Raw genomic sequence first — 21,418 nt, 5'->3', positions numbered from 1 at the left:
GATAAAATAAATATTTTAAAGTTAAATTGTTATTAAATATAGAAATGTGTCATTTTTTGGGACTGACTAAAGTAAGTCATATAAAGTGGGACATACGGAGTACTAAATACTTGGTTTGTTCCTATTTATACTCAAAATAAATGTTCCTTAATACTTGTTATTTCACAAAATCAATACATAAATAACACTATTCTTCCTATTTTACCCTTGAGAGTTATTAGTCTTGAAAGTATGAATGTAACCAACATATGAAAACTAAATGATTAATTTATATTTATTGGTCAATTTAATTAATCAAAATAACTATATATGTTCATTTATTGGAAACTTGATTTTGAGAGAACACTAAATGAACATACAATAATAAATTTACTTAATTTTTTAAGTAACGTGAAATCTAAAATGGTGATATATAAATAGAAATAGAGGGAGGAGTATGAAAATATATAGTTCTTTTGTGATCGACTAAAAAGAGGGAATATATTTCTTTTTTTTGTTTGTTTCTTTAGGTTATGTAAAAGTAACATAAAAAGTAATGGTAACATTACAGCAACAACTTGTTTAAACATATAGTTAAACTCACACTCTTCATTTAATATTCTCATCCTCTTTCTCCTTCTTCTTTTAAATAAAGCTTCCATTGTCCAAAAAAATTCAATCTCAAAGAGTACTTACTTTTTCTTCTTCTTAATTCCTTTCTCTTCAAGATTTTTTTCCAACTAGCTAGAGAAGAGAATATATTCCCTTTCCAATATAAAAAGTAATACTCTTATCTTCTTCTTTTTTAACCTTTTCATCTTCTATTTATACATACCCAAAAAATTTGATTCTTATAATATATTTCATGAGAAAAATGGGATTAATTTCCAAAAAATCAATGGATGGAAATCATGTTTTAGAGTCATCAGAAGGCAAAAAAGGATGGATGATTACATTGAGAAGTCCATTGAAGCCTATATTAACATCCAAGAATTGGAAGAACAGCAAACATGTTGATGATGAAGAGGAACAAGAGATTGCAACAACTCCAACATATGAGGAATCAAAGTTATCAAGAAAGTATTTAACATGTCCACCACCTCCTAAGAAGAGAAAAACATCTTCAAGGTGTACTCATCATGACTATAGTAGTAATAATAATAGGGAATTCTTTCATCCACCATTAGACTTGGAAAGTGTTTTTATGAGCATGCACACTTTAAATTAATTATTTATCGAGCCGTGAAATCAGCTCTTTGCAGAAATGCAGGATAAGACTGCATACAATAGACCTTTTATGTGGTCTGACACTTCTCTAGACTCCGCACATAGCGGGAGCTTAGTGAAATTGGTTTTTTTTCTTTCTCTTTTCCTAGTTTGATTAGATTTCTCCCTTTGTTAATTACTCAGACTACTTAGGTAGTAGCTTTTAATCTTGTTTGGTTTCCACGATTTCATGTGTACAAGAGTTCCTCTTTATATAAATAAGATGGAAATTTCACTTGTTACCGCATTATATTTTTGAATTTCGAGCTTGTCTATGTTAAATGTGTAATCATTTTACTTAAAAGCTTAAACGCCAGTTGAACATACTTTTTACCTGTGTCTTTTAATTTATGGTTTCCACTTTATATATTGATGTATCTGTACAAACACAAAGCCCCTAACTCTATTTTCATTCTATTTATGTCGTGTTCTCCTTGCAAATAACTTATAATTAATTTAGAGTTCAACGTAATAATATCTGATGGCATTGTAAGGATTTTTTAGACTATCAAATTACCTCATTTTGTTGTAATCAATTTATTTTCAAGATTAAAAAGATCAGTTTTTAAGGAAGATTACCAATAGATATCATTGATGTGATTTAATAGTGAAAATTTCTTTACACAATTGGTAATTTATATTTTATAAATAATTTTAAGGATATTTTAGTTATTTGAACATAAAATATTGTCACAATTTAATGCTTGTCAGCTATTTATTTATTTTTCCATCAATAAGTGAAACATGCCTAATTTGTCACTTTAGAAATGACAACTTTATGTAGTTCATTTTGTTTGTAAATTGGTCCACATTTTTGCAGTTTCCTGGAAAGATATATAATTCACTTTCTTTTGTTGCCTTTTCCTCCATGCATGTTTTTGGCAACATATATAATTACCCCTATTAAACTAAGACATATTTTTTAAGAAGACACCTAAACTTTGTGGGGATCCTAATACCCCCTCAAACAATTAACGAGTGTTACAAATATCCCACTTTTCAATCAAACTCAATTGCAAGAAAAGAAGTATAGTCACGCACCACTTATTTTCTGCCACGTATTAAAATTATTTAATTTTTAATACTTATTTTTATTTTTTCTTAATAATTAACTTTATTTCCATTTTCCTCTTTCTTCTTCAGTTCATTACTCCAACCTTATGCTCTGTCTGCTGTAGAGCAGCCACCATCACCGACAATTCTTTGGCGAAGTCTTCATTATCGTCATTGCCCTTCATTCTTTTCTTTTAATATTTTCCGTGTTTTTTTCAACCATTAAACAACAATGAAAAATTATAAGTAAATGATGTGATAAGTTATGCTAAGATTATTTTTTATTGAGCGTTTGGTTTGTTGTATTCAAAATAATAAATCTTAAGAACAACATATAAGTTTACAAAATTACCCTTCATGGATGTGAAAAGTAATGTATAAAAAGTGTTTAAAGGGACATTTTTGTCATTTAGTCATTTTATTCCGGGATAAGTTATCCGGGATTACTATACCACCCATGGGAAGGGATAACTTATCCCGCTACTAATTATTAATCTCGGGATAAGTTATTCCGAACTTGCCAACCAAACAACAAATTAAGTGGCATTATAATTTAATCCCATGACTATTTTAAGTTATCCTTCACACCAAACGACCCCTTAAGTTGCTAAAGTAATAATACGTCCAAGATCAAGATAATGGAGTTCTATAGTACTGATCTCTAACCGAATAATATTAATAGATCGAAATTTCTAAATTTACCTGCTAAAAGACTTCATTATCAATTAACTTTCTTTTAAAAGAGAACCATAAATTTTCAAAGAACAAAGTTCACAATTTTATTTTATTTTTGAAAAAACGGGGGATAAAAGAAAAGTGAATAAAGAAAAGCAAGAATCTAGGGAAAACAATGATAAAAATGGGCGATATAAATGGGTCTTCTAAGTTGAAGAAGATAAAAAAAAGGTAATTGGGATTTTTGAGTTTGAGGGAAGAAGATAATAGAAAAGAAAGAATTGAGAAAGTACAAATTTTTTATATATATTTATGATTAAATAAATACGGAAATAAATATTTTTTTTTTACTTTTTGACTAAGTTCACTCACTATTGGAGAGTGAACTACACTCTACATGCCACATAGGCCCATAATGGGATGATAAATTCATTCTAAGTAAGAACAAAGAGTAATAGGATCCCGCAAAGTTTAAGTGTCTTCTTAAAAAAATAGATTTTACTTTAATGGGATAATTATGTATTTTCTCAAAGAAAAATAACAATACTATATACTAGAATCGTTGTTCATTTTTGCTTTTTCTTCATCTAAAACTTTAAAATGAAGGTAATTAAATTAAAATCATGCAAATACAAGTCAAAATCTAGCCAATTTAGCTGCGGGACGATATATATATATATATATATCTATAGTAAAGATTTATTACACGTGTAGTTTAACAGTTTAACTTAATATAATATATAATGGGTATTCAGTATTTTTATTATATGACCAGACATAACAAAAACATAATTAGAATTTTCATTAAGCAAAATAAAAATATAAGAAAATAAGCACTTGAGAAAATAAAGTAAATTTAACCTATAGCATAGACAGATAAAAAAAAGTTTTTTTTATGTATATTGAGTGATCATTCATAAAATTAACCCAAAAAAGAAGTTTTTTATGTATATTGAGTGATCATTCGTAAAATTAACCCATAGTTGATTAAAGAAACATTTATCACAATGTTTAAACCTATTGAAAAGTAGTTAGTGGTAAAGAGTAAAATTAATACCCTACCACCCCACATTTTTTCACTTTTTTTCCTCTCAAGGTATTAGATGCTGGCTGTTTGGAACAATATAATATATAAGATGCTTTAAAGTTGATTGACTATATATATAACAAACATGTTACAAAAGGTTCCAATTAAATCATATATACAGTAAACATAACATGAGTAATTAAACCTTTGAATGGACTATAGTCTATATATCAGTGTCATTATCTTCTTTAGTCTTTGTTTAGTGTCCCACACAACAAATTATATTAATGACTGCCACTCATATAGGTGTTAGCTAGGATATATAGTGGGAACCTTCTTTAATTTGAAATGTGTGGTTTTTTTATTTTTGCCAAAAGAATTTAGGAACCAAAAGACAATATTACATATCAAGGAATAGGGGCCATATTGGATTAGAATCCTAGGTGAACTTCTTAAGTAGATGCTAATAATTCATGTTGTTTCAACCTTCAATTTGTCCCGCGTAAAATTTATTAAAGGGAGAAGTGTTATGTTTTTTATTGAGAATTACTTTATTTTTAGCTGGCTCAAATTTGAAACTTCTAAAGCGGAAGGATAATATCCATCTTATCACAATTGATGGTTTATAAAAATTTATTTTGTCATGTAATATCAGATCTTTTTATTATAAAATTTAAGTGTATATATATATATATATATATCAATAAATTTTATCAGTGATGATGTTAATAAGTTAATTATCGTTTTTATTTGATTATATCGTGGAACTTTTGGCATTATATAATCAAATTCCAATGAATTCTTGAAATCTATTACTTTCTTCGTCTCAATTTATATAACATTGTTTGACTTGATATAAAATTTAAGAAAGATTTTTTTAAAAAAAAATTTATGGTCTAAAATTCTTGTTGATTATTTGTGTGGCTATAAATAATTTCATTTTGGCTAAAAATAAAATTTAACTTTAAGTTATTTCTAGTTATAGAATTTAACAATATGCTTCTTGAGATAAACTAGGAAGAAAAGAGTGTAACGTAGTAAATTGAGAGAGAAAGCATATACGGATTATTGTATCACATTTTATAATTGGTTTACTTCGAAATTCAGGCTATTAATTATAGTGTATATAGTCCATATTATTGGAGAGAGAAAGAGATTGTTTTGATTGATATTTTAAGAGTTTAATTGGTACCTTTATCTTTTTAGGCTTAGACAAACAAAGACCTATGCTACCATATAGTACTTACTAAATTATTAATTATATACTGTACTAGCCTCATATTTTTTTGATTGGTTTATGGAATGTTTAGCACAAAAGAACAATAAACACCATTAGTTAAATGAATTGGGAAATTGGGAATATTGAGAGGGATCAAGTTGAATACATTTAATTTTTGATAATATAATATAAAAATGTAGTGATTTATGGACAAGGGGGGAGTTCACCTAATATCCTTTGTCAATTTGTGTACACCAATGTAAATAAACAAAGTATTATTGGGATCTGAACCAATGAAGAGGCAATAATGTCTTTTTAGAAGAAAAAAAATGGTAGCATTTTTCTTTTTAATTGGCATAGAGTGAATTTCCATATATTGGGGGTTAGTTAATAGATAAGGTTTTTAGTAAAATATTTTGAGTTTTGATGCACTTTCTGAGCAATAAATATTAGTATTAGCTACTTCATCTTCCAACAATAGTGGTCCAACAATAGTTATTCACTATTGATTTTGTATATTTTTTAAGAAATTACTCCTAAATAAAGGATAATTTTATTATATCACTCTTTGAATATAATAAATATAATATCTTGAAAAATGTAATTAAAAAATGACTATAATTAATGATAAAAATAAATTAAAAATTAAGTATAAATTAGGAACTAAGTGTAAAATTAATCATTAACATCTCAAAATGGACGGAGGGAGTATATAATTTGTCAATGCACTCAGCACTAAAGTATTTCGTTTTGGAAATCAAAAGAGCACTCTCTATAAAATTGCTAATTTCAAAAGTAATGTTTCATTTTTCTATTTTTGTTTTGATATATTTATTTATTTTAATTTTTCTATCCTAAAAATATTCTCTTAAACAAAGATATTTATGCTTGAATGACAACTCGAGATGAACCTTTTATATATCTCGAGGAGAATTACCTAATTTTGTACCACGTGAAAACACTATAAGGCACTGATTTTACTTGGTGGGCAAAGAATATTCAATAACTTAATTTATCTAGTAAATTACTAATGGCTCATCCATAGTCTATGATGAATTAATCGTATTCTAAATCAAACAATGAATTTATTTGAAGCAGTGACTTTCATATCAGAGTAAGTATGAGGCACTTAATTAAATTCAAATTTGCATAAAAAAATTTATATTGAAAAATAAAGCGTCCTTTAACGAAACATATACTTACTAGCTAGTTGGTGAGTTATAATTGTAAAAGAATGTGAATATTCCACGTAAACTCAAATCCTTAACTAGTGAACAACTCAAGATTCTTATAATTATAAAACTTATCCCTTAGACAAAATTCGATATGTAATAGTAAGAACTTGAATATTTTATTCTTAGAATTAAATTTTCAAATTTCAAAACTTTGAGATAATGAAGATAAAAATATTGGCAGGTAGAATATACTATTATACCTTACAAGTACGTTTACATATATTTTATTACATGTTTTTGGTGTTATATGTATGTGGTACATGAAAAGTTGATTATTTTTTTTATTCACTAATTGGTACATTCAACATTTTAGATAAACTCATTTTTCCAATCAACATCTAAAAGGTGGAAGTGGTAATTATTAATTAATAGGGTGCAGTTAGCTAGTTCAATTATTGAACTTTTATGTAGTACTACTAATTAAGGACCACTTTGTTTACAATTGTTTTGTTTTATACACGTCTAATTATTCACAAAGTTCAGATGCATAATTGTCATTGATTTTTTGTGGCAGTATTCATCTGAAATAATTCAAATGAACTATATAAAAGATCAAATAACTTGGCTCTTTCTTAAAAGTGAAAATGAGAGGACAATCCAACAGTTTAAAAAGCCACTACTCAAAATGTAATTTTATTTTAGGCATAATATATAAATGTGTTTGTTAATTTGGTTTCAATTAATATTTACACCCTCTAATTTTGGACGTACATAAATAGACACTTAAATTTGTATAAAGTTAAACAAGTAGATACATGATCCTATGTAGCATCCTGAGTGAAAATTTGTATCATGGTCCTAGATGTGTAATGTCACGTAGTATGCGTGTGTCTGTTTGTTCAACTTTATACAAGTTTAAGTATCTACGTGTACACACTCGAAGGGCATAAATGACAGTTGAAGCCAAGTTAAAGGGCATATTTATGTATTATGTCTTTATTTTATGAAGAATTTGAATTTCATATGATCGTCATGCTTTATCTCAATACATGTAATACTTTCTGTATAGTTTTTAAATATATATATTTTAAAAACTTGAAATATCTATATTCCAATTCATAATCAAAATTAAAGTCTTTTTAACCCTAGTATTCCAAATGCCTTCACATTGAGACAGAAGAAAGGGAAAATGCATAAGTACCCCCTCAACCTATGCCTGAAATCTCAAAGACACATTTATACTATACTAAGGTCCTATTACCCTCCGAACTTATTTTACAAATAATTTTCTACCCCTTTTTGGCCTACGTGGCACTATCTTCTGGGCCCAGTGCGTGTTGACAATTTTTTCAAGCTATCTGGTTGATAGTGCCACGTAGGCCAAAAAGGGATAGAAAATTATTTATAAAATAAGTTCAGGGGGTAATAGGACCTTAGTATAGTATAACTGTGTCTCTGAAATTTCGGGCATAGGTTGGGGGTACTTATGCATTTTCCCAAAAGAAATATAAACTAGCTATATATTAATTAGTAGTATCATTTATGTAGAGAGAAAATAGCCAAAAGACCCCCTAATCTATTACCTAATTCTCAACTACACACTTGTACTTTACGGGAGTCCTACTCCCCCCTTAAACTATTTTAAAGTGGAATTATTTGTTCCCTGAATGCTGAGATGACAAAGAAAGTGTAGTTCACTCTCTTTGAGAGAGTGAGAAGCAAAAATAATAATTAAAACTTTAATTTTTAGATTATTTTTAGTTTATATTGGTTTTCTGTTTTTTTTAAAAAAAATAAATAAATTTAAGTTTCCTTTCAGTTTCTGTTTATTTTTTCTTTTTACCTTTTTTTTCCCTCTTCACCATAGCAGCACCGACGGAAACTCAGCTCCACCACCAAGTCCTTCGTCAGCCTCCCACCATTAACGGATTTTCATCCTCAAATCACAATTTTTTCACTATAGATCCATTTGAAAATTTGACAATAGCTTAAAATCAAAATTAAAATCGAAAGTCAAGAGGATCAAATTTTAATGTCATTAATGGAGAAATTTAGGAACCCTTGAGTGAAATCTATAAGTTCCCTTAGTTATGTTATCCTGACCCAACCACCGTACATAATTATCGCGCCGTCAATCGCCATCTACCTCCGCCGTGAACCACCGCGTTCATCTTTAAAGTTGCTAAGCTCTCAATAATTTCAACCAAAATCCAAAACCCACTTTGAAAAATCAAATGTGAAGTCTCCAAATATTGAAAATTATCACTCTTTTGTGTTCATCACTAAGCTTCAATGCAGCCCATTCATTGTGTATCCTACCAAACAACATCAAATGGTAAATCTTTTTACCATTAATCGACCTTTTAAAATTCTTTTGTTTTATTGAACAAAAATCATGATGAATTTTCAGTTGATGTACAGAAGGTTTATGAAGAAAAGTTCACTCAAGGGTTTTTAAATTTGAGCTTGCTTTGCTAGTTTGAAAAATCATTTCATCAAAGTAAAGAAAAAAAGGAGCAAGAAAGGAAAGAGAAGAAGGGTAATATAAAAGGAAAAGTAAAATAAAGGAATTTTTTTTTTTTTTTTTTTTTAAAAGGTAAATTACATGACAAGCGCGTACCACTTAATTTTTTATACAAATTTGGGCATGAGTTTTTAAGGGGTATATATTATACTTTTAAAATATTCAGGGGTAATAGGACCCTCATAAAGTATAAATGTATAGTTGAGAATTGAGTAATAGATTAGGTGGGCTTTTGACTATTTTCTCTTTACCTTGACATGACTTTACTTTGTTTGGATAAGAAATTTCCTTGATAATAGTTTCATTTTAAATAAATATATATTTTATCTGAATGATTATTGGTGGAAAATAAAAAAAATATTAAGATAATTTGACAAGAATATTTCATTAAAATATTCATTTTTATAGGAAAAGAAGAAGAAGAGAAACTCACATTATAGTCTCAAAGTCCATTGTGATCTCATCTATAATAGATAATAGAAAAGGCTAAGAGAAAGGTTTGAATGTGGAAAAAGGTGTAGAAAAAATCAGTTCACCTTTGATAAGGTGAATAAACAAGTGACTTTGACTGAAGCTTCAACTTAATAGATAAGGTTTGCATGCTGTGTTTTTTTTTTCTCCATCCAATATTGTGTCCGCATTGAAGCACCAACTAAATCTGATTTCCGCACTATAAGGCTTGTTAGGGGATGACACTCCCAACAAAATTTTCTTCATACCCAAAGCTCAAATCCGAGATCTCTGATTAAGGACGAAACAATTTCACCACTACACCACAACCCATATTGCGTTTATCTATAGGTTTGATAAGACCTCTTATATGAAATTTCTTAGGGGGCAACTATTTATCTTGTGCATGAATCAGAACACAAGGAAAACTGACTTAATCCTTGGAATCTAACAATTTCACTAGGTAAAAGTAATCTATATTTAACTTGTATATTTACTAAACTTGATCTTTTCAATATGGAAAAAAAAAATGACTCTCTTAAGGTCTTATAATCCTGAGTTCTGAAGGATAACTTGTTTGTGCCCTAAAGCATATCACTGTAAGCATCTATTCTGTTATCTATAGGCTAACAAAAAAAGACAATTACAGTCATTGGAATTCTCACATTTATTTGAAGATACTTATTTTGGATGGGTCGCACCAATAGGACGAACCAAATGAGTTCTGACTTCTGCATCATGAACTTTGTATAGCGCAAATTACCTAGACGGTTTCTAGAAAGACATAGGGAAGGAATGGAGAAATCCAGAATGAAGAAATCGAGCGTTGTATGCACCATATCCAAGTGATCCAGCCAAAGAAGCAATGTCACTCCATCATTATCAAACTGACTGCAATCTCTTACTGTCCATGAAGGTCCCCACCAAAGCGCCTTCTACAGATCAGAATCATTCTCAACAAGTGATTGCCATCCACTCTAACAAATCCCAAGTACTAACTTCCCCGCAGAACTGTTTACATGCCTGCCTGCCAGGGGAAGAAAATCAAAATTAAAATCAAATGAGATAATAGTACATTCACAATATAAAATGAGTCAAGGAGGCAACACAATTTTAAACTATATGCGACAAAAAATCCAAAGAGAAAGAAACATACTCAATCTTGCAATTCTAAAGAACCATTTGTAACAAAAAATGAGGAAAAAAAAAAAACAAATATTCCATCTCTCATCTTGAGCAATCTTTAGACTAAACGGAACAGTAAGAAATCAATGAATTAGTTCAAGACACATGCAACGACTAGAAGCAACAGCTATCTCGTGGACTTGCAGTTGCAGGAAGTAAAAACAATATCTAAAGCTTTAGCTAACTAAACACTCAGTTTTCGAAGACCTCTGTAGTAAACAAAATGGAAGTACATGTCCTTGAGATACAAGGAAATCCTCCCTACCTACTCCCGCCGTCCCAACTTATGTGTAACACTTTCTTTTTTAGTCGGTCCAAAGAAAAATGACACACTTCTATTTTAGAAACAATTTAACATTAGATTTCTCATTCTACCCTTAATGAGATGATTTATAGCCACAAATATATATATAGCTTATATTAGACACAAGTTTCAAAACCATGTGCTCAGTCAAACACCATCCCATAAATTGGGTCGCAGGGAGTAATCAATTTGTATGTATAGTCACTTCAGTTGTTCTCACCCTTACAATAAAGTATCTTTCTTCTGGGAACGCGGTCAATCATAATTTTTTAATTTATGCTAAGTAACCATGTTAGACAAGTCCTCTCAATATGGATTAAGAGAATAACATTCTTACCTTCAATACTGTAACAACAATATTATTCGTCCAAACATATCGAGACAAAACTGCAGATGGAAAACAGCCACTTTTTTTTTCTCACAAGGAGGGGCTAGCTTGAAGCCTGAAAATACACATAATTAGTGATAGAAAACTGAAGAAAAACAATCACGTCATCCAAGGAATAGAGAAAACCCAGGCTAGAATCGCTTCTCTCCCTGAAAAAAATAAATTGCAAAGATGAAGTTAGTAGGGAAATATAAAAATTAGAATAAGATACATAACCCAGCAGCCTTCTAGAATGCAATTGAACAAGCCATAATAATCTTTTAATAGCTGCAAACAATACCTCAGTTAAATATATTCATATAAATTGCAATCATGGTTTGTCTTTTTGCATCTTCTGAGTACTCGTAAAAAATGCTTGAAAGGTGGCTTGCAAATTTCCCAGATTCACCTAGACACATGCAATCAGAACATCTTTCACTTCCAATCCTCGATGCCAAGATAACCAGAACATCCCATAAAGCAATCTGTCTTCCAAGGGAAATCCAAATATGACCCACTCTCGAAAATCTGTAGGATAATGTCAAAGACAGTGGTGTTTAATTTATCAATGTCATCAAACACTGTAACACAGTATGTAATAAGCTAGGTCGCTGAGTCACTAGTCTCATCTGTCTCACTAATACTGCAACAGGAGCTACAAGTAACAACAATGAAATAAGCTTTACCTTAACGGATAAATACTCGTTCCAACTCACCTTTTGAATGATGAAAGCAGAAGGGAAAGAAATTTATAACCAAACAAGTGACGTGTGCAAATATTATGTATAGTCTGTAAAAGTGACATGTAAAATTAATGCAATAACACTGGGAATGACAGTGAGACATCGCCTAAAGCTTTATGTATAGTCTGCAAAAGTGCAGATAAAATGCCACAAAGTTGCCACAGTCTTGAATGGCCTTTGCAAGAAGGTTCAAATTCCCCTGTGCTTCTGCTTTAGAAAGAATACTACTTTATCCATCGTGCCAAGTTTCCTAACACCTAGCTTTAGAGGCCAAGACTTTTTTTTATGACCGTGGTGTCCGAGCCAGCTTTTGCACACCTCGACTAATTCCACGGGATACCTCCCACCAGCAATAGGTATCAGGTAACTCTGTCCACCAAGGCCAAGAGAGATGTGTAGAATCACATAATGTTTTTTTGACTCCGTTGAGTTTTGAACCTGAGACCGCAAGATTCTCAACCACTTCCTAGACCACTAGGCCACACCCTTAGGCTTCCAATTCTTTTTCCACCTGCATTGGATATCAAACTCGGAGTTGGCTCATAGTTCAAATACTTGAATTAGAACTTATAGGTGCAACTCAGCAAGGAATGTTATGTTATATAATTAGAAGAAATAGAAATAAAAATAGTATTTTCTAAGTAGAATAAACTCCCACTACAAAGTTACAAAAATCATTTTGAACTGTTTGTGAAAAATGGATATATGAGTTTGCCAAATTGATTACCTAGTCACAATAAAAAAACATGCAGATTATATTGAGGCATAACTCAACAAGAAGAAAACATACCCAATATAGCTCTTGTATGATTGTATGGTTCTTTGTTCCGGCAAGAAGAGCTCAAACCATATCTAGAGAAGCTAGTCAATTTTGTCTAAAGACAAATAAGCTCTACGTGAAACCAGTAACAATTTTTGCCACATCATTAGCATTATCATACTCCCCTTTTGAACACAATAAAGCAATACAAGAATAATAAGAATTGAAGTCGAGGAACTGCGTTATTTGAGTGTCTTGATTATGACGGTTATTTGATGCCTTCACCAATTTCCAACTCTCGCATGATCTGGAGTCTATATCTGTTTTGTATTTGCAGGATGAGTCTTTAGAATCGACTCTCTTCTTTCTAACAGGGAAAAACATGGACACCACTTCATTGAGAATATTAACTGCCTCTTGGATGCTTCCTTGCTCACACAACAGAGAAAGAAAACTTCTAATTGACTCTGTTTCAATTTCACTTTCAACTCTATCAAGAAGATCAATGACAGATTTTGATTGAAACATCTCCCTCAAAATGCATCGAGATTCTTCCATCCTTCCTTTATCACATAAGCCTCTCACCAAGTACATGAAACCCAAGAAATCAGGTAGTGTACCTCTCATTTTGGACTCAGAAAAGAACCCAAGAGCTCCCTCCATGTCACCCTTCTGACAATAGCTGTTAAGTACTGCACCGACAGTGAATTCATCTGGAGTTAGGCCTTTAGCTTGCAAATCAAGAAGAAGCTTCAAAGTTTCCTGGACTTGACCTAACTTGCTGCATCCATCAATTAATGAATTGTATATGCGAGTATTCGGTCTAAGATCCTTTAGAGACATTTCCTCAAACAACCTCCTCGCATCTTCTAAAAGACCTTCTTTTGATAAAGTGTCAATGAGTATACCATATGTGATTTCTGAAGGAACTATATTATTCTTTTCTAATGAATCAAATAACCGAAAAGCTTCAACCACGCACCCTTGACGACACAACCCATTGATAACTGAGTTGTAGGTTACAATATTGAAAGAAATTCCTTTATTCTTGGCGAAATTACAGAGATCTAATGCCCTGTCAATATGTCCTCCTTTGCAAAGGCCGTCAATAACAATTGAGTAGTCAACCACATCCAAGAGTGGTAGCTTATCTCCCGCTCCCACAACAAGGTCAAAAGCATCCAGATATCGGCCACCTTTTGTCAGTGTCCTCAAAACTATAGCAGGAAAAGTTACCGCAGATACGTCACCTTTCATAGTAGCAAGAAACCGGAGTGCAGTTTCTACATTTTTTATGCAAAGAAAGTACACAAGTATCTCCTTTTCTCTAAGCTCAAACATCCCATAATTTTTTATGAATGTTGTCAAAAGGAGGCCAGTCAAATAGGTTTTGCCACCATAGAGAAGAGATCTCATTATAAGATAGTAAGAGTTCTTGCTTAGTACAAAACCATTACTTTGGAACACCATTAATAGATCGAATGCAGCCTCTGATAATCCTTTGTTGCACAGGAAAGAGACAGCATCGCTACACAATGAACCAAATTTTTCGTGCTCAATTCTTCCCAATCTCTGAAACAAATCTACAACTCCATCAGCACCCTTAACTCCAAAGATCTTTTTGATCAATATCATATAAATCCTTGTACTTAAAGGCAGACCTCGATCTATTAGTTCAACAAATACTTCAACTGCCATGTCCGGCATGTCATTGTCACAAAGCCCCTGAATGGTGCAATTGTAACATGCAGCTGAAGTTATAGATGCCTTCCGAAATTCATCAAATATTTCAAGTGCCTCATCTAGCATTCCTACTTTTGAGTAACCTTCAATCATTGTACAGTAAGTAACAAAATTGGAAGTTAAGCCCATATCCGATATTTTCTTATAAATGGAAAGAGCATCCTCAAACAACCCCATCATAAACAGGCCTTTTATAAGCAAGTTGCACATAGTAACATCTAAAGAAACATCAGCTGCTTCAACTCGATTTTTTGTTTCTAGCATTCCTGTGACATTTTCTTCTAGCATATAACCATGTAACAACGTACTATATGTGATAATATCTCCGGGGATTCTCTTAGACACATCATCAGCCTCAATCATCCTCCCTGCTTTGCACAATCCATTAATAATGGTGTTGTATGTGACAACACTAGCTTTTATGCCTTTCTTCTCCATTTCACCGAGCAGCTCAAATGCGCGTTCTATATCACCCTTTCTGCACACACCATCAATTAACACTGCATAGATAAACTCATCAGCTTCAATCTGCAAATCTTCAACCATCTTAAACACTGCAAACGCCTCACATAGTTTCCGTTTCTTGCAAAATCCTAATATCACTGCTGTAAGAGTAACCAAATTAGGTTGCAGACCACGTTTTTTCATTGTGTATAGGAAACCAACTGCTTTCTCCACATGCCCCTCCTTTGAAAACCCATCAATAAGTATTGTATAGCTTATTGTATCCAACTCAATTCTCCTACACACCATATCATTGTGTCTGCAGAGTGCCTCTTCAATTGCTCCTTCCCTAAAATACCCATGTATCCAATTACTGTAAAACACAACATCTAATTCTAATCCATATATCTGCATCCTAGCAACCAAATCCGAAACCTCGTTGATTCTTCCTAACCTACTATAAGCACTTAATAGTCCTGTATAAGTAACAACGTTGGGCTTCAAATAACCTAAGCTCGCAGCATTCTCAAAGAACTTAACCGCAAGCTCAGCCTTTCCAACACTCAAAAACCCAGAAATCACACAACTACATACAAAATTATCAAATGGGTATTTATTTTTCTCATTGTTCATCAACTCTATCACTTGAATAACCTCATCCATCTTTCCCTGACTAGATAAACAGCAAATCAATGAAGAGAAAGTGTACGAAGAAAGCAAAACACCATCACTCACTGAACAATCCTGCAGTATGTAAAGCGCCTTTTCGGGGTTTCTTTTACAGAGGGGTTGAATTAATGAATCAAATAGGCTTTTCTGCATCTGGGTATTCTTCCCCTTCAAGTACTGAACTGCCTCATCATATTTATCCTCTTTGACAAGGGCTTGTATGAAAATTCTGCGTGTCTTGGAGTCTCCCTTGAATTGGTTCGATTTCACCAAGTCTATGATAAGTTTGAATCTTTTGGATTTAGAAAGGAAGAGGAGGAATTGATTGAAGTGAGTGGTGGTGGGAGTGAAACCACTCTTCAATAGAGAAACAAGGGAGAGAGATTGAGAATTGGCAGGCAAAAGGAAGGTAGAGAATGGTCTGATGTTAGAAATCTTAGAGAAAATCATGGCCTATAGTTCTATACAGTGAGATTTGGCAACTTTCATAGAAGTAATTTGAGAAAAATGAAAAACCAAGAGCAAATACTCTTCAAATCCCAAAAATGAAGAGCCTAATGCAGCCAAGTTCTTCTTCAATATTTGTCCGATCAGGTTTCAGTGGTGTTGCATAACTTTGCCTCTCATTTCCACCGGAGCCGAGTTCAGAGTTTTTGCTCCATCACCAAAGATTTGAGCAGAATTTGGGAGAGAAGAAAATAAAAGGGATGATTTCATAAACATCCCCTAAGATTTGGTTATGTAACACTAATCACTTGTAATTTATATTTGTTCACTTTTAATTGTCATATTATATTTTTTGAAAATTTATTTGACTAATTTTTAAATTTAAATTAAATTATATTAATTTGATATTTTAAACAAAAAAAATTAGATATTAAAAAGTTATACGAAAATTACTATAAATTGGAAATTTTTACATATAAATATGATGAAAAATACATTGCAAAATGTTAGTCAAAATTCATATAGTTTGACTCTTAAAAAAGAAATCATGACAAATGAAAAAGAGATTGAGGGAGTAGTTATTAGGCTAACCTTTCTTATTTAAACTTTTTTTGTAATAACAAATATTTAATCTATTTATAATCAAAGTAATGAAAATAATCAAGGAATAACTTCATACACTTTTCGTTAAATTTGACTTCATAACACTAATTTACGATATTGTATGTATATATTGGTTGAAATATGAATTCAACACGTGGACAACTTAGAGAATGATGTGTTGTAGAATGTTGCTGGTGGGATTCAAGTCAAGAAGACAATTTTGACTTAAAATTATGAGAACGTCCAGACAATTTATATCAGACCTGCATCAAACGGTCTTTCTCCGAAATAGAGCTTATGATAGGCCATAATCTGTCCAATATGATAAGCTTCACATATTAGCCAGCTTCAAAAATTTAGAATTCACTATGATGGTTATGTATCCACGTACGTGATAAATGCGAAGTACAAATAATGATCATCATAGGCTGCTAAATGCTTGAGAAATATTGTTTTAGGGTTAAGTTATAAATACACCTTTATCTCTCTCTCACTTGTATTCTAACTAATTTTCATTTTTACTACTAAAGATCTTGAATTGGAACAAACCACAAATACTCCATCAAGTCAAATTGTTTGACAATTTTATCAAGACTCTAAGTGGGGTAAAATGGGAGTTAGTCAATTAAACCTCCTCACTTACGCCTATTACTTTGAAAAGCGAAATCATTCACGCTCTAAGTTCTATCTAGCAATAAATTAGGATTCTTCATCTTCTTACTTCAATTTAAGGATTCTATTGGGATTTTTCCTTTCTAGTATGTGAGATTTTATCAATGGGTACCCTTTCACCCATTAAGTCCTAAAGAAAACTTCGTTCTTTAGTTGATTAATTCTATAAAACCTACAATTTCAATGAAAATCATGAAGTTCATCATATTTTAGTTTTTCTTCATGAACGGTCCATGAATACATGATTTTTTAATCTAAAATTCAATATTTTTATATAGCTATTTTCATGAGTCCTCAGAATAAAGAAAATTCATGTTTTTGAATATGTGTTGGTTAAGTTGCATGTTTTATTCAGGATGATAGAATTTGTTATGATTAATTATACCTTCAGTCTTTCAGTTATATATGTATAAGATGCTTTTAGATAAAATATATTGTTTAAATCTCAAATTTTAGTATTACTGAGTTATCCAATATTATTAGTATTACTCATTTTGTTAGTATAAATTCAATTGATAGGGTTACTTAGCATCGAACGAACGTAGGGATGCAGACTCACCTCTATGCTGAGACCTTTAATAGCAATTTCTAAGTCCAAAACTATGTGTCATCGTAGATTATAAGGGTCACACATTTGTGTTGGCTTGACACCTTATTGTTTTCTGGATATCAACTTAGTTGATTCCCTATATCAACGTTTTACCCTTGGCAAGGTACAGAGCACCTTCCAACTGGGTTATAGGTTGGACTTTGTTAGCTCATATGGAGCATGTTGGACGTCAGGGGCGGCTGGTAAGCTTTTAAAAAAAGACTTTGGCCTTAGGCCCCCAAGTTTAGGGGGCCCCATTTTTTGGGTTCTTAGGTAGGATTAAACTAAAAAAAAAAAACTAAGACTTTAAATTCAAACCAAATTAATGAGATGACTTGATATGACTATTACTTTTTACCTTTTTAATGTGTACTTTTTTAATTGTACAAATTTTTTTTTTAATTTTTTTTTACCTTATTCTTTTTCTAATTTATTTTTATATATTCTATCCTTCTCTCTTCCTCTCTTCTATTTCTTCTCTCTTTTTCTTTTCTAATCTTATATCTCTCTTAATCAAAACTTAAGAATTTACTTGTTCTATTGATAATTTCAATTTTCAAAAAATATAGTTTATGTTTTTGATTTGAACAATTTGAAGTATATGAAAATATTTTTGGTTTTCTAGTTAGTGGGAAAAAATTGAGATCATTAGATGATGAGAATTCAAAAAAATATTGTCTTAATCTTGAATGTTCCTTAAAACATAATACTCACTCCGATATTGACGGTTTAGACTTATTTTCTGAGTTAAAAGTGTTAAGGAAAATCATACAAGTAGAAGACAATACTCTAATTGAGATACTTAATCAAATAAAAATACTTGATTCTTTTCCAAATGCTTACATTGCTTATAGAATAATGTTAACAATTCCTGCAACAGTCGCTTCAGCAGAAAGAAGTTTTTCAAAATTAAAAATAATAAAATCGAATTTAAGATCAACAATGTCTCAAGAAAGATTAAGTGGTTTGGCTATATTATCGATTGAAAAAAAATTATTAGAAGAGATTGACTACACAAAAATTATAAACAATTTTGCATCTCAAAAAGTTAGAAAAATAGATTTGAAATAAAAACATATATAATTTTTAAAAAAAAATTTAAGGCCTCTAGTTTGATTTTGGCCTTAGGCCACCAACGGGTTTGAGCCGCCCCTGTTGGACGTAATTAGTATCTTCCACAATTCAGTCAATAATTATTGCATGACTTTGTATTTAGTTTATATCAGTTCAATATTGACTAGTTCAATGTTTACTTCTTAGTCATTGCATCAATTTATGTATTTTAATTTTATATTTAGTTTAGCACCCCAAATCTATCATGTTCAGCTTATTAGAATTGTGATGCATATCTCACATACTCAATAGTCAATACATTCAAATAATTGACCGCATATCTTCTTGCGCTATATTATTTTATAATATAGGTTTAGATGCTTATAATCATCCAACTTGCAGTTAATATAATTTTCGATCAACTCAGTAACAGTGTTGGCGAATCCTCATTTTTCAAAGACAACCCCTAGTTTATTTCATTTATTTAGTCATTCAGTTTACAGATAGTTAGAGTTAGCTGGGGGTTTGTCCTAGTAACTCATCTCAGTAGATGCTTTCAGAGAGTCTGATAGTAATTTCAATTTTATGTTTTGTTCAAATGACATCTATTTGATTATTATATTAGCTTCCACATTAGACATTTTTAATTGTTATCTATAGATCATATGTCAAATGGTCTCGAATCGCGACAATATATTAGAATAATTTTAATTAATTTTTTAAGATGATTTTTCAAAATAAAAAAATTTAATTTTTCCCAGTTTTGCAAGTGAATTTCCCCATTCTCATAAAACTTTTAATTTTCTAAAAATGACATACATCTATAACATAACTGAAGTTTTTTTTATCTATTTTTCTACTTTAACTGCAAATACATCTTTTTTATTTTTAAATATCACTTGCCAAACGCTTATTAAGTATCATTACAAAACATTTGAAATTGAAAGAGAAAAATTAGCATAGCAATCTTTGGACCGGAGAATACGACAATTTTTTATGCAAATTATCTACTTTCTAAGGCTAAATTGGTCAATCCAAAAATTGTTAATCCAAAATTGATTTACACAAATTGCATTTATTTTAATTAACTTAATTCCAAAGTTTGAACCACTACTACTTACCATAACAATAATATAGCTGATGTAATCTTACAACTTCACCGAATTCGTGAAGGTTAGAGTGAGACTTTATTTCTACCTCGTAGACTTAGAGATGTTGTTTTTGAAAGACCCTCGACTTAAGCACAACAAATCAAAATAATTATGAAAAAAAAATATGAACATGAAGAAAACATGATAACTAATAAGGAAAGTAGTATAGAGAGTTCAGAAACAGAACAATTACATCTATAAAATAATGCAAAAATTGAAACATAATAAGCAACAATTGTTAACAGACATCAAAACAAGAAACTAAATGAATAGGCTAATACTACGACATACGCAGTGCTACAAATTATCATCAAGCCTAATCTCATTTAAAAACCGAAACAATCTCAACCACCTACAAGCCTTCTATCCAAATCCGCAACCTCTACACCCTCCTATCTAAGATCATATCCTCGACAAACCGAAATTGTGTCACATCCTATCTATTACCCTCTATCCAATACTTCTTCGAGCTACCTTTTCCTCTTCTCATACCTACTATATCCAACTTTTCACATCTTCTCACTGAGACATTTACGCATCTCCTCTTCACATGTCCAAATTATATATTAACCTTGCTTCTCTTATCTTATTCACTACGAATACCACTCTCATCTTATTTTGTATTTACTCATTTCTAATTTTATCTCTCTTAATATGTCCACCGCTACTTATATTTCTTATTTGTCTTCAATTCAAAAGATCCATCACAACTTCCTCCCTAATTGAAAATAGAGAAAAAGCCAAATATGTGCATTTAACTGCTTACTATAAATGATGAGCATGACACTTTCGTGAGTACATCACAAATACGCGTTTTCTATGACATAACAAAAGACTGAAAACTTCTCACACGCCTCCTACACTGCCCCTACCTTCTACAAAAGATATTATGGAATATTTATTGCAATATCAGAAATAATTTAAATATATTCTTCGTTATAGTTTTGATAATTAGATATATTTTTCAATCATATTTTGAATTTATAAATATATTTTTATCATATTTTGATGTAAATCACACATAATCATTAAGAAAAAAAAATTTAAAATATAAATTAAATGGAGTATCACTTTTTGCTTTTGCTTTAGCTCTTTTAGTTATTTTCAAATTATTTTTTAAAATATAAGTAATTCAAACAAAAAATCATAAATATGAGCAATTAACTCTCTTAAACATATAAATGAAAAACAAAATAGAATAAATTTATAATAACTCTCTTAATCATACGTGGAACGATTAACTTATATTGAACATTACCAAAAGGCTCAAAAATTCAATTCTTATAGATTAGACTTTGGAGAGAATAATATATATATATA

The 21,418-nt window shown here is 30.9% G+C and overlaps 1 protein-coding gene across 1 annotated transcript; it reads right to left on the bottom strand.

Annotated features, from left to right (window-relative positions):
* Positions 1–9,832: 9,832 nt before the first annotated feature.
* Positions 9,833–16,293, bottom strand: LOC102585306 (pentatricopeptide repeat-containing protein At5g57250, mitochondrial). The gene is made up of 4 exons (XM_006357550.2): positions 12,758–16,293; positions 11,526–12,478; positions 11,195–11,394; positions 9,833–10,395 (listed from the first exon to the last, which is right to left on the bottom strand). Exon 1 carries the CDS (start codon positions 16,031–16,033, stop codon positions 12,860–12,862), a length of 3,174 nt encoding a protein of 1,057 aa, XP_006357612.1. The 5' UTR covers positions 16,034–16,293; the 3' UTR covers positions 9,833–10,395; positions 11,195–11,394; positions 11,526–12,478; positions 12,758–12,859.
* Positions 16,294–21,418: the final 5,125 nt, after the last annotated feature.

This window comes from Solanum tuberosum, unplaced genomic scaffold, assembly GCF_000226075.1.
Source record: "Solanum tuberosum cultivar DM 1-3 516 R44 unplaced genomic scaffold, SolTub_3.0 scf00248, whole genome shotgun sequence".
Lineage (NCBI taxonomy): Eukaryota > Viridiplantae > Streptophyta > Magnoliopsida > Solanales > Solanaceae > Solanum > Solanum tuberosum.
The sequence above is the reverse complement of the archived record's forward strand: the minus strand, read 5'-3'. Positions and strand labels throughout refer to the sequence as shown.

What these genes read in the sequence shown, in the direction of transcription:
- LOC102585306 (XM_006357550.2), bottom strand. Translation starts at nt 16,033, where the DNA reads ATGATTTTCTCTAAGATTTCTAACATCAGACCATTCTCTACCTTCCTT.